The 14054-nt window shown below is 37.5% G+C and overlaps 1 protein-coding gene across 1 annotated transcript in view; it reads right to left on the reverse strand.

Annotated features, from left to right (window-relative positions):
* Ass (argininosuccinate synthase) overlaps positions 1-14054 on the reverse strand; it is a 73415-nt gene that overhangs the window by 10789 nt on the left and 48572 nt on the right. The window contains exon 11 of the mRNA XM_090369227.1: positions 3700-3757. Coding sequence (XP_090225353.1) covers positions 3700-3757 — 58 coding nt within the window. The remainder of the gene's footprint in view (positions 1-3699; positions 3758-14054) is intronic.

Here is a 14054-nt window from a genome sequence, read left to right on the forward strand (position 1 = left end):
AGCACTTCGAGCACCTCTACTTCAAAGGAGAACACTGAAGAATGAACAGTACAACAAGATAAGTTTGAAGAAACTGATATATCTAATGAGGATGAAACTGGCCTCACCATAATGTCACCAGAAGTTGCAGTTAAAGAAATCTTGGATTCTGATTCAGAGAAACCCGAAACTTCGAATTTTACTTTAAATTTTAATGTTAATAATCCAGGTACTTGGCCAAAACGTGTAATCATAAAAATTAGAGATTGTTTAGTTGAAAATTGTCCTTGTCAAGTAGTTAATAGGGATTTTCCTAAAGGCAAATCGGGTCACAAGTTTTCCGAATCATATTATTATCAAATGTTACCAAATGGAGAAAAAAATTAACAGAAGTTATTTAGTTTATTCAAAATTGCAAAATTCGTTTTTTTGTTATCATTGTAAAATATTTGGTGATCAAAATATGCAACTTACTAATGAATACGGTTGTAATGATTGGAAACACTTGAGTCATATATTAAAAAAACATGAAACAAGTTCCGTGCACATTAAAAATGGTTCAAAATATAGTGAACTTAAAAGGTCATTAAGTAATAAATGTACGACTGATTCAACACAACAAAGATTATACGAAACTGAGGAAAAATATTGGCAATCTGTTATAGAACAGTTAATCTATATAATACAATATTTGTCAAGACAGTGTATAGCTTTTAGAGGTTCCTCAAAGAATCTATTTGATAATGATAACGGTAACTTTTTAAAATTAGTGGAAACTGTCGCTAAATTTGACTCGATAATGGTAGAACATTTGCATCGTATCCAAACATCACAAAAACAGAATGTTGCTCATTATTTAGGTGACAGGATACAAAATGAAATCATTCATATTATTTCTGAAGACATAAAACAAAAAATTTTAGAAATGGTTAAAGAGTCAAAATACTATTCTTTAATTATTGATAATACCCCGGACTTGAGCCACACAGAACAACTGGCTATTGTTATTAGATTTGTTTATCGTAATAAAGATAACAAATATCACAGAAATTCGTGAACATTTTTTGGGTTTTCAGTCTGTAGATGATACTTCTGGTCAGGGATTATTCGAATTTATTATAAATCTTTTAAAATTACTGAATATCAATATTTCGGATTTACACGGACAAGCGTGTGACAATGGTGCCAATATGCGAGGCAAACATAATGGACTCCAGCAAAAAATTGAGGTAAATTCAAGAGCTTTTTTCATTCCATGTGCTGCTCATTCTTTACATTTCGTAAATAATGATGCAGCTAAAATTTCATTTGAAACAGTTAATTTTTTTGGGGTAATACAGGAATTGTACAATTATTTTTCAGTATCTGTGAAGCATTGGGCTATATTAAAAAAAACATATTCAAAATTTAAGTTTAAAACTGCTTTCTACTGCTAGGTAGGAAAGTAGAATTATAGCAATAAGGCTGCTAAAAAGGCTCTTTAGATATTATCAGGCTCTTTTAAATATTACAGAAGATGATACTAAAGATATCGATTCTAGGATTTCAGGCTGACAACTTAATTTCAAAAATTTGTTCATTTAAATTTGTTTGCTCTATTAATATTTGGTACAACATCTTAAGTCTTGTAAATTTTGTAAGCAAAATGATGCAGAATCCAACATTTAATTTACAAACAGTTACAGAAAATCTCGATCTCATTACAAAGGATTTGAAGAATCGCAGGACCAATCAAAATTTTGAAAACATTATTACTTCTGCAAAGGAAGTGGCAAACGATCTCAACATCGATCCTGTTTTTCCAGAAATTCGAAAGAGAACGTTTGGATATGAAGCATCAGATGAGTCAATAAATGATGCTAAACAAAATTTTAAAATCCAATTTTTTTTCACGGTTTTAGACACCACAATATCATCAATTACAGAAAGATTTGTACTGTTGAAACAGCACAATGAAGACTTTAAACTTATCCACAACATAAGCAAATTAAAAGAATGGAGTGATGAAGATTTATTGAAACACTGCAAAGATATACACATAAAACTGAGCAACAATAAAAATTTGGACAATTGGGATATTGACGGTATGACTTTGTTTGAGGAATTAAAGACTTTGCAATGTTTTATAAAAAAAAAGATATGTCTCCTCACGATGTTTTAAACTATACATATGAAAATAAATTAACCGATACGTTTCCAAATACTGCCACTGTATTGCATATTTATTTAACGTTACCTGTATCCGTAACTTCCGTGGAAAGGAGTTTTTCAAAGCTAAAATTTAAAAAAAATTATTTGCAATCAACAATGTCCGAAGAACGTCTTACTGCCTTGGGCTGGATATCACGATGGTGCCAAACCAACTGGTTGGTTGGATATCCCGGCCACAATACACAAAGGAAGCAAGAAAAAACTGATCCCTTCGTGTATTGATGACATCATACGAAATAAAAATCAATAATATCAATAGAAAATAATATTATGGATACTTTAGATATAAAAGATCTAATTAAGAATTGTGTGGCAGCTAAAGCTAGGAGGATAAATATGTAATAAATGACATATCATATATACCAAAGTTCAAAATGTATTATTGTGTTGTGATTTTTTTAATAATTGAAAAAAAAAAATTTTTTTTGAGATGCTCTATTTTTATGTACACATACATATATCTTGTATTTATATACTAAATAAATAAAAAAAAATTTCTTGAAATTAATTTCATTTTAATTTGCAAATTATATTTTATGGGGACACTGAAATATAACTTTGAACAAAGGCGCTTCTTACCCACGGGGCAGCACTGCATGTGAGGTCCAATAAATTGTAAATATATTGATATAATTCATGTCTTTCTAACCCTAATCTTGTGCCTTTAATTCCATTGAGGATTTTATACTGAGCATATAAAGTTGACTTTTTATTTTTTTCATGATTTTTTTAATACTTCAAATTTTGACTTATATACCGAAAATATATAGTGATTTTAGTGGCTAAAAGGAAACAAAATCCTTATTATAAATATAAAGTTGAAATTCTTCAGAAGTTGGACAAGGGAGAGTCGGTACATAACCAAATTGTACATGATCACCATTTTGAGTATTTGTGACTATGTAAAGAAGCAACAATAAAGCAATTTTGATGCACATGACAGTGCATGAGGTTAGATTTTTAAAAGTAATGTGATCATTCTGCCAGTTGTTTAAAGAACACTATGATAAACAAAATGAGAGACTTGTTACCATCCTCTTTTTCCATGTCCTTATTCATGGTATAGTCAAGCCGAGAATGCGTGTGTGCATCCTGAGTTTTTCAGCCCAGCACATTGACATATTATATGAACCAGTACAGTGATTAAAGTCAATAAACAATAAATAAAAAAAAATAAATAAAAAAAACTTGCCAACCCTCTTTTCCTAAATGAAATTCTTGAAACAAATATATCAAAATTCTGATTATATTTATTTTTAGTTTTTTTATTTGTGCTAAATATGTTCTAGAATACAATGAACAAAACTTCAGTATAATTTTAGTAATCATTTTGGATAGTACTTCTAAAATGAGGAAAATTCCTGACTTCAGAATGGATGTGGATCCAAAATATTGGAGTCTAATCCAAAATGTTTTGTTTTCCAAATGCCTTAAAAATTCTTTGAACAAATGTTTGTAGAAATTTTTAGTACAGTTAGTACTGTACTAAAAATTTGTGACTGTACTCACCATTATAAATCTGTTCAGAAAATCTGCTTGCTAAATACTGCTTTATTTTTCTAACTTCCTGAAATGATGGTTAAATGAATAGGAATTAAAAACACTGTATTATGCTAATAACAGTTGAATAATATTTAAAATGTGCAATTTTATTTTTATTTTACTAACTTATGTAATTATTGTTTTTTAACTTCAGCTTATAGCACATTTTCATTTTGAACTATGAAGATAAATAGATAAACACTATTTTTGATACATAATGGAAATTCATATGTGGCTTACTATTTTGCCTATAGCAATAAATCATCTTTACTGCTCACCAGACAATTACATAGGCAACAGAATCTCCATTGTAATAACAAGGTTAAGTTGGTGGCGGGGGGGGGGGGGTTTGCAAGGAGGTAATAGCAGCAAAAGATTTTGTCATTTGATAGTACACAACATTGCACAAACAGGGCAAAACATAATTCCTTGATGCAATTAAGTACGCTTGAATAACCTCAACAAGTCACAATTTGAACTAGGAGTTGAAAAAAGCATTGTCCAGAAAGGCTAACTGTAAAACAGCCAGCTGATAAGAAAAAAAGTTAGTTAATGTATGATACAGTGTGTTACATTTCAACTCCATTATCAAATAGTAATAATACATGATTTATAACAAAAAAAAAGAGCAAAAAAAAGCAAAAACTTATGTGCGAACCAAGAAAATTTCATTTCTGCATATCCACCAGAATTTTCCATTCATTCCTTCAACTAGCTCATGGCAACAAACATAACAACCAGTGCTTTAGCTATAATATATGGTATGTGGTTAGCCTATGTGATATGTAGGAAAAAAAATGAAGTAAATAAATAATAATAATTGCCAGATTTCTATTGGTCTGATTTTAATGAAATCTAGAAAGGACTGACAAATCATTCTAAAGAGAGAAATATAAAATTTCATGGAAAGCCATTCATGGAGTCGAATTATTACATGTGAATGAATGGCCAAAGAAATAATTACTATCAGATTTCTATTGGTCCAATTTTAATAAAATTTAGGATGGCTCTACAAATCTTTCTAAAAGGTTCAAATATAAAATTTCATAAAAATCCATTCACTGGGAGTTGAGTTGTTAATATGCAGATGGATGGACGTGATGAAGACAATAGGCACTTGTCTATGATTTACAGTAGCCACTGGCAGAGGTGGAAGTGATTCTTGCACTGCTTCTATTCAAATGAGCAGAAGTCTGAAAAACAAGATGCAGGATATTTCAGAGACTGCTGGTAGTCATTGCGTTACAAGTAAACACATGGGTTGTGTTAGGGTAGCTAAGAATAGAAACAGGTGCATGTATACCTGCATGTACACCAATGCTAGGAGTTTGGTAAATAAATTTGATGAATTTGAGGTATTGCTCAAAACATCAAAGGCAGATATTGTTGGGATATCAGAGACGTGGTGTCACACAGATATAAGTAATGCGGAACTGGAATTTGGGGAATACAATGTATATAGAAAGGATAGACAGGACAGGAGGGGAGGAGGGGTTATGCTATTAATTAAGAAACACATAAAGTCAAAGGAAGTGAAGCCAGTTGACATCGATGGACAGGGCAGTGTCGAGTCAGTTTGGTGTGACATAAGCATAGGGAAATCAAAATTGAGAGTAGGAGTGTGCTATAGGCCTAATGACTCTGATGAGTATAATAATATATTGTACAGGGAAATAGAGTGGGCCAGTAAATCAGAGAGTCTTATAATGGGGGATTTTAATTTCCCAGATATTGACTGGAATTTGTGGGTTGGTCACTCGCACACTAGCAAGGCTTTTGTGGATTTATTGGATGATTGTTTTCTACATCAGCATGTTCGTGAGGCAACAAGAGGGAGCAATACTCTTGATCTGATTATCAGTAGTGATTCTTCATGCATTAAGAACCTGCAGATAAATGAACCACTAGGTGGCAGTGATCACAGTGTGTTGAAGTGGGATTTCCTCAAGGAGGTAACTACCATCAGAGGTAAAGGGAAGGGTTTTTGTTTTCGTAAAGGCGACTATGATGGTCTGAGACAGTATTTAAATTCTATACAGTGGGACCAACTGATGATGTTACCAACAGCAAACTCAAAATGGGAAGCATTCAAGGAACTAATCTTGGTGGCTACCAGGCTTTACATACCAACTAAGAAATATTGTTCAAGGTTTAGGCCTAAATGGTTGTCAGATGGACTAATGAGACATGTAGCAGAGAAGAAAAATGCATGGGATACATACAAATTAATGGGTGACATGGAAGCCTATGATAGATATAAGTTGGTCTGTAACCAAGTCATAAAGGAGATTAGGCAGGCAAAGGCAGACTACGAAAAATCCTTGGCAAAGGATGCAAAGAAAAACAGAAAGGAGTTCTTTACATACTGTGACTCGGGGGAGAACTGAGGGGGGCAATTCTCCAACGCATCACAGCCTAAAGAAATGTGCAACTTGTGAAATGTTTGCCGAACTCTCTGGAACGGAACATGATATTGCCATGGGGGATGTCTTTGTGTGTGCGCGATGCAAGGAGTGTATCGAAATCAGGCAACAACTCAGCGTTCTTATGGGCCTATATGAGAGCTTGAAGGACAGGGTGGATGCCCTCGAAGGAAGTAAATTGAGGGGCCCATCAAGCTCTCAGCTGCCCACATCAACGCCAGAGCTTGCACTTGGTCATCACGCAACACAGCGGCAACCCCTAAGGCAGAATGCGCTGGTCCCACAGGAACTAGTTGTTGTTGGTGACTCTATTGTCAGGGAAACGGGGAACATCCTTTGTAAAAAGGATAGGTGGAACAGGACCAGGGTATGTCTGCCAGGGGCAAAGGTTGATGACATTGTAGAGCGGATATCATCTTTCAAGGGCACAAAAGGTGATATAGTTGTACACGTTGGCACTAATGATATTAAGAATAGGAGACCGGCGGAATTACTCAACAAATACAGGTCACTGTTGAAAAAAAGCCGTGAAATAGGGTTGAATTTGAAAGTGTCTGCAAATCTGCCCAGACACGATAGGAGGGAGTACATGATGAGAGCCTTGTCGATCAATTCGGCCCTGGAAGGATTGTGCAAGGCTCAAGGGGTAGAATTTTTTTCAGCCTGGACTGTACTTGTTAACAGGAGAGATTGCTTCTACAGGGATGGGATACACTTAAATAGAAAGGGTGCAAGAATATTTGCTGATGCTATCGAGGCAGTGTTAGGTGGGTCGGAAAACTGCTAGTTTGGGGGGATACAAAGACTAATAGTTTAACAGTAACTGCAGGCAGAGGTGAAGGTGATTCTTGCACAACTTCTATTAGAATAAGAAGTGACCTGGAGCGAGGGGTGTTGGGGGTTTCAGGGACGGATGGCAGTCATCATGGAATAGTTGGGTATATGGGATGTGTTAGGGTAACAAGGAATAGGCATAGGAGCATGTATGCTTGCATGTATACCAATGCTAGAAGTATAGTAAATAAATTTGATGAATTTGAAGTGTTGGTCAAGACATCAAAGGCGGATATTGTTGGGATAGCAGAGACGTGGTGTCACAAAGATATAAGGAATGCAGAACTGGAATTTGGGGAGTACAATGTGTACAGAAAGGATAGACAGGACAGAAAGGGAGGGGGTGTTATGCTGTTAATTAAGAAAAACATAAAATCAAAGGAAGTGCACCCAGTTAATATAGATGAACAGTGCTCTGTTGAGTCAGTTTGGTGCGAGATAAGCACTGCGAAAGGAAAAATAAGGGTAGGAGTGTGTTATAGGCCTAATGACTTGAATGAGTACAATGAACAATTGTACAGAGAAATAGAGTGGGCCAGTAAATCTGAATGTCTTATAATGGGGGATTTTAACTTCCCAGATATTGACTGGAACTTGTGGGTTGGTCACTCACACACCAGTCAGACTTTTGTGGATTTATTGGATGATTGTTTTCTGCAGCAGCATGTTCGAGAGGCAACCAGAGAAAGTAACACTCTTGATCTGGTTATCAGCAGTGATCATTCGTGTATTAAGAATTTGCAGATAAAGGAACCACTAGGTGGCAGTGATCACAGTGTGCTGAAGTGGGATTTACTCAAAGAGGTAACTACCGTCAGGGGTAAAGGAAAGGGTTTTTGCTTCCGTAAAGGGGAGTACAGTGGTCTCAGACAGTTTTTAAATTCAGTACAGTGGGATCAACTGACGATGTTACCAACAGTAAATTCTAAGTGGGAAGCATTCAAGGAATTAATCGTGGAAGCTACTAGACTTTATATACCGATTAAGAAATATCGTTCAAGGTTTAGGCCTAAATGGTTATCAAATGAACTAATGAGACTCGTGACAGAGAAGAAAAATGCATGGGATGCATATAAATTATCAGGTGACGCAGAAGCCTGTGGCAGATATAAGCTAGTCTGTAATCAGGTCACAAAGGAGGTTCGGCAGGCGAAGGCGGATTACGAGAAATCTTTGGCAAAGGATGCTAAGAAAAACAGCAAGGATTTCTTTACTTATATAAACTCTAAAAGGAAGGGGATGAATATGATTGGTCCACTTGACATCGATGGTTCGACTGTTGATGATCCTGCTCAGATAGCAAACAAACTGAATGAGTATTTTGCATCTACATTCACACGTGAGGAATTATTACAGTTTGAAAATGGAAGAAGGTTATCAAATTGTAGCAGTGTGCTTAATGATTCTGTAATAACTGAGAGCAAAGTGGAGGAGAAATTGTTGAAGTTAAACATAAGAAAGGCACCTGGGGTGGATGGGATCTATCCAGTTATTTTAAAGGAGGCGGCAAAGCAACTAAGCAAACCCTTAGCCATAATTATGAGAGCATCCTTGGACTCAGGGGAGGTTCCCACGGACTGGAGATGTGCAAATGTGTCCCCAATTCACAAAGGTGGATCGAAGGATGTCACGAGTAATTACAGACCAGTTAGTTTAACTTCTGTTCCGGGTAAAATAATGGAGTCACTGGTTAAAGATGCATTGCAGGATCATCTAGACAAGACTGCAGCAATAATTCAAACACAGCATGGGTTTGTTAAGGGAAAGTCTTGTCTGACAAATTTGATTGGTTATTATGATGTGGTCACAAAGGAACTGGATGCGAAAAATAATTTTGATATCATATACTTGGATTTCAGGAAAGCTTTTGACACTGTTGCGCATGGAAGACTACTGTACAAATTGGAGCAGAATGGTATTAAGGGTAAGTTGCTACAATGGATAAGAGGATGGTTAAGTGGGAGAAGACAGAGGGTGGTAATCAATGGGTGCTGCTCTTCGTGGACTAATGTTATTAGTGGAGTCCCACAGGGTTCGGTGTTGGGTCCACTGTTGTTTTGTGTATTTATCAATGATATTGATGAAGGTATATCAGGCTTAATGTCGAAGTTTGCAGATGACACAAAGGTTGGCAGGGTTGTTAATGACAGTAATGGCAGTGTGCTACTGCAACAGGATCTAGATAATTTGGGCAGATGGGCTAAGAAGTGGCAACTGAAGTTCAACCTTGACAAATGCAAAGTACTGCATATGGGTAGAAGTAACCCCAGAGAAACGTACCAACTGTGTGGTACTACACTTAAGGTGGTAGAAAATGAAAAAGACCTGGGAGTAATTGTGCAGTCAGATATGAAGTTTTCTGAGCAATGCAGACAGGCTGCTAGGGCAGGTCATGGGGTTTTGTCAATGATATATAGGAATTTTGCTAGCAGGGAAAAGGAGGTGACTGTCCCTCTGTATAAGGCAATGGTCAGGCCACGCCTTGAGTATTTCTTACAAGTCTGGAGGCCTCATTTTAGGAAGGATGTAGATTTGCTTGAGCGTGTACAGAGAAGAGCAACACGATTGGTGAGGGGAATGAAGGGATTCTCTTACCAAGAGAGGCTTAAGTTCTGCAAATTGCAGTGGCTGGAGACTAGGCACCTGCGCGGTGATCTGATTGAGGTCTATAAGGCCTTGAATGGGTTGAGCACGCTGAATTCTGATGGGATCCTTCCACTTGTTCAGATTACGAACTTACGGGGACATAAGTTCAAATTAAGAAAGGATAGATGTAGAATAGATGTGCGGAAATTTGCCTTTAGCCAGCGGGTGGTTAATTGCTGGAACAAACTTCCATCTGTCGTTGTGGAAGTTGATAGGTTAAATAAATTTAAGGAGGAACTGGACAGGCATTTGGAGGGAATGGTGTGATGATTTTTTTTTTTTTTTTTTTTGGCTGATGCTGCATAAGCTCCTACACTTGCTTTCTTGCATCATGTGCCACTACTACTACTACTACTACTACTACTACTACTACTACTTGAACTCGAGAAGGAAAGGGATGAATCAGATTGGTCCACTGGATATTGATGGTTCAACAGTTCAGGATCCTGCTCAGGTGGCTAACAATCTAAACGAGTATTTTGCATCTACATTCACGCATGAGGAGTTATTCAGGAAGGAGAATGATGAAGGTAAAGTAAACATTGGCAGTGAGCTGGATGATTTTGTAATAACCGAGAGGAAAGTGGAGGAGAGATTGTTGAGGATAAACATAAAAAAGGCACCTGGGGTGGATGGGACAGTTATATTAAAGGAGGCAGCAAAGGAAGTATGCAAACCCCTAGCCATAATTATGAGAGCTTCTTTGGACTCAGGGGAGGTACCCATAGACTGGAGATGTGCAAATATAACCCCAATTCACAAAGGAGGATCAAAGGCTGACACAAGTAATTATAGACCTGTTAGTTTAACTTCTGTTCCAGGTAAATTAATGGAGGCACTGGTTAAAGAAGCACTGCAGGATCATCTAGACAAGAATTCAGTTATAGCTCAGACGCAGCATGGTTTTGTTAAGGGCAGGTCTTGCCTGACCAATTTGATTGGATACTATGATGTAGTCACAAAAGAACTGGATGCAGGGAATAACTTTGATATTATATATTTGGATCTTAGAAAGGCTTTTGATACTGTTGCACATGGAAGACTGCTGCACAAATTGGAGCAGTGTGGCATTGGAGGCAAATTGCTGCTATGGATAAGGGGCTGGTTGAGTGGCAGAAGACAGAGAGTGGTAATCAATGGACACTGCTCAACGTGGACTAATGTTATTAGTGGAGTTCCTCAAGGTTCAGTGTTGGGTCCATTGTTGTTTTCGGTGTTTATGAATGATATTGATGATGGGATATCAAGTTTAATGTCTAAGTTTGCAGATGATACAAAGGTTGGCAGGGTCGTTAAGGACACTACTGACGCTATGCTGCTGCAACAGGATCTGGAAAGGTTGAACAGATGGGCTGAGAGGTGGCAAATGAAGTTTAACATTGACAAATGTAAAGTACTACATATGGGTAACAGTAACCCCAGAGCAATGTATCAACTCTGCGGTACTACACTGACAGTGGTGGAGAATGAAAAGGACCTGGGGGTAATTGTGCAGGCAGATATGAAGTTCTCTGAGCAGTGCAGACAAGCTGCAAGAGTAGCTCATGGTGTCTTGTCAATGATATACAGGAATTTTTCTAGCAGGGATAAGGAGGTGATTATTCCCTTGTATAAGGCAATGGTTAGGCCACATCTTGAGTACTGTATACAGGTCTGGAGGCCTCATTTCAAGAAGGATGTAGAGCTGCTGGAACGGGTACAGAGAAGGGCAACAAGATTAGTAAATGGAACAAAGGGTTGCTCTTACGAAGAAAGGCTTAAGTTTTGCAAATTACAGAGTCTGGAGACTAGGCACCGGCGAGGTGATCTGATAGAGGTGTATAAGGCTTTGAATGGTTTGAGCATGCTCAATGCCAATGGGATTCTTCATCTTTCTCAGAATAATCACCTCAGAGGTCATAAATTCAAATTGAGGAAGGACGGATGTCGGATAGATGTGCGGAAATTTGCCTTTGGCCAGCGGGTGGTTGGTTGGTGGAACCGACTTCCATCACTTGTTGTTGAAGTTGATAGCCTAAACAAATTTAAAGCTCAACTGGACAGGTATTTCGAACGAACGGAGGGGTGAAATGGGAGAGGGTTTTTTTTTTTTTTTTTTGGCTGATGCTGAATAAGCTTGCTTTCTTGCATCATATGCCTCTACTAATGCTAATGCTAATTTATAACAAAATTTCATGAAAAGCAGCACAATACATTACTAAACATTATGTATATATGCTAACGTGCCTAAAAATATAGGAGCCAGCTTATAATGCATACATGCTTGTTAATATAAATAAAAAATTTAATTTAATCTAATAAATAATAGCAGAAGATATATTTCTAAAATTAAACACAAAATCCTACTGACTAAAATGCAGAACAAATGACATGATGTGATTGCCACCACACAGCTGTGGGTAGGGAAGCAATTTATTGGGTGTCCCATCTCAATATGGGACATGTCTTTTGGCTGTGTGATGTACGTACTTACAGGCTTATTTGCATGTTGTGCATCGGAAAATCCCTCCATCTGAGATTGGCTAAGTACAGCTCCAACTGAAGAGGCCTAAAGGATTCCTCTAGTCACAGATGGGACTCAAACCCAAACCTATCCAAGAAAGTGGTAGATGGTGATGTTTTGTACTGACTAGGCTGTCGTGGAAGACATAGGCAAATAAATTAAGTACAAAAACAAGTACTAAAAAGGATTTAGGGTTGAAAGCCTCGGACTATGGGAAATTCACTAGATGAACAAGTTAATGCAAAGCATCATTTTAATTCATAGTAAATCATCAAAGTAGGTGAAATGGCACATTTTTGTTACATCTCATATTGTAAATGCCTTCACGAGTTGCTTATTATTGACTAATTCAAATAAGCAATGCTTTCCCAGTAGAGAAGGCTAATGTTCTTTATTCTTGGCAGATACCATTACCCAGCCAACACCATTTCGAAATTTGTTGGCCTCTCATCGGTGGGCAGGTAGGTGCCCCAATGATACAATGAGTGACAACCCAGTTATGAAGTTTAGCTTCATAATATGAGAGACGCCAGATAGTGTGCAATAGCATTGCTTATTCAAGTTGGCGCAATAACAGACATCTCGTGAAGGCATTCACAATATGAGATGTAGCAAAAACGATGGCAATTCACCTACTTCAATTATTTACTACAAACTAAAGTGATGCGCTTTTGATAATTTATGGTGGGAAAGTGCCCTCAGCAGACTCCGTTCCAATCACTGCTCTCTTCAGCTTTATAAACTTGTTAGAAACTATTTTGCTGATCGCACCGTCACCGTCATCACTAAAAGCACGAAGATTAACAGATCTGTCTCCCGTGGTTGCCCCCAAGGATCTATTTTAGGTCCCTTGATTTGGAACCTAGTTCTCGATGATTGGCTGCTTAGGACTCCTGAATTTCAAAATGTGCGACAACTTGCGTATGCAGATGACATTATCATTTTAGTGAATGGAAACTCAAGATCTGAATTAGAACTCTATGCCAATAAAGTACTCTTTGAACTATCGTCCTGGTCCTCTAAGAACAAATTAAAATTATCCCCAACAAAATCGAAGATCATGATTTTTAAACACAAATTAGACTATCGCAGACCACCAGTTGTAAAACTTGACAAGAAATCACTTCCACTTGTCCGAAGCACCAAATTTTTAGGAGTCATCATCGACGACCGCTTTTCCTTTACTGAGCATATTCAACATCTGTCTGTCAAAGTTAAGAGTTTTACCGCGATGCTGCTCCAAATTACCAGACATGACTGGGGACTGAACACTAAAACCCTACATCTATTTTACAATGCTGCCATAATCCCAATTACAACCTACGCTGCCAGCCTTTGGTTTAGACGTACTGCACTCAAAACAGTACAAACCAAGTTATCCACTATTCAACGTTGCTTTCTCCTCAGCCTACTTCACGTTTGCCGAACAGTATCAACTCCAGCTTTACAGACTCTTGCAGGCACCATACCACTTGACTTGCATGTTGTGTTTAGAGGGCTTTGCTTTTACATCCGCAAAGGCATTTCCGTGGAATTTCAGGGAATCATTGTTAACCCTCAGACTGATCCCAAAACTGAGCGAACCAGATGCTGGAATTTGTTAGTGAATACCTGGCAGAATAGATGGAATTCTACCGAAAAAGGAGCTATCACCAAAAACTTCGTTCCCGACGTAACTGCACTACTTGCATCATCCACCAGAAAATGGTTTTCACCCTCACTGTTTACCTCCTACATACTAACTGGGCATGGTTCGCTTAACGCAAAACTCTACCAATTCAGACTTTCCAATACAGTCTCCTGTCGATGTGGGCTACCGGAAGACTCTCCTCACGTACTTTTTGAATGCTCCATTTACGATGATCTAAGATCGGCTCTTAAGGCAACAGTACCAAACTTGTGTCCCGGAGGTGAGA

The sequence above is a fragment of the Mastigoproctus giganteus genome, chromosome 3, assembly GCF_048544385.1.
Source record: "Mastigoproctus giganteus isolate SK-2022 chromosome 3, ASM4854438v1, whole genome shotgun sequence".
In the NCBI taxonomy this organism is placed as follows: domain Eukaryota; kingdom Metazoa; phylum Arthropoda; class Arachnida; order Uropygi; family Thelyphonidae; genus Mastigoproctus; species Mastigoproctus giganteus.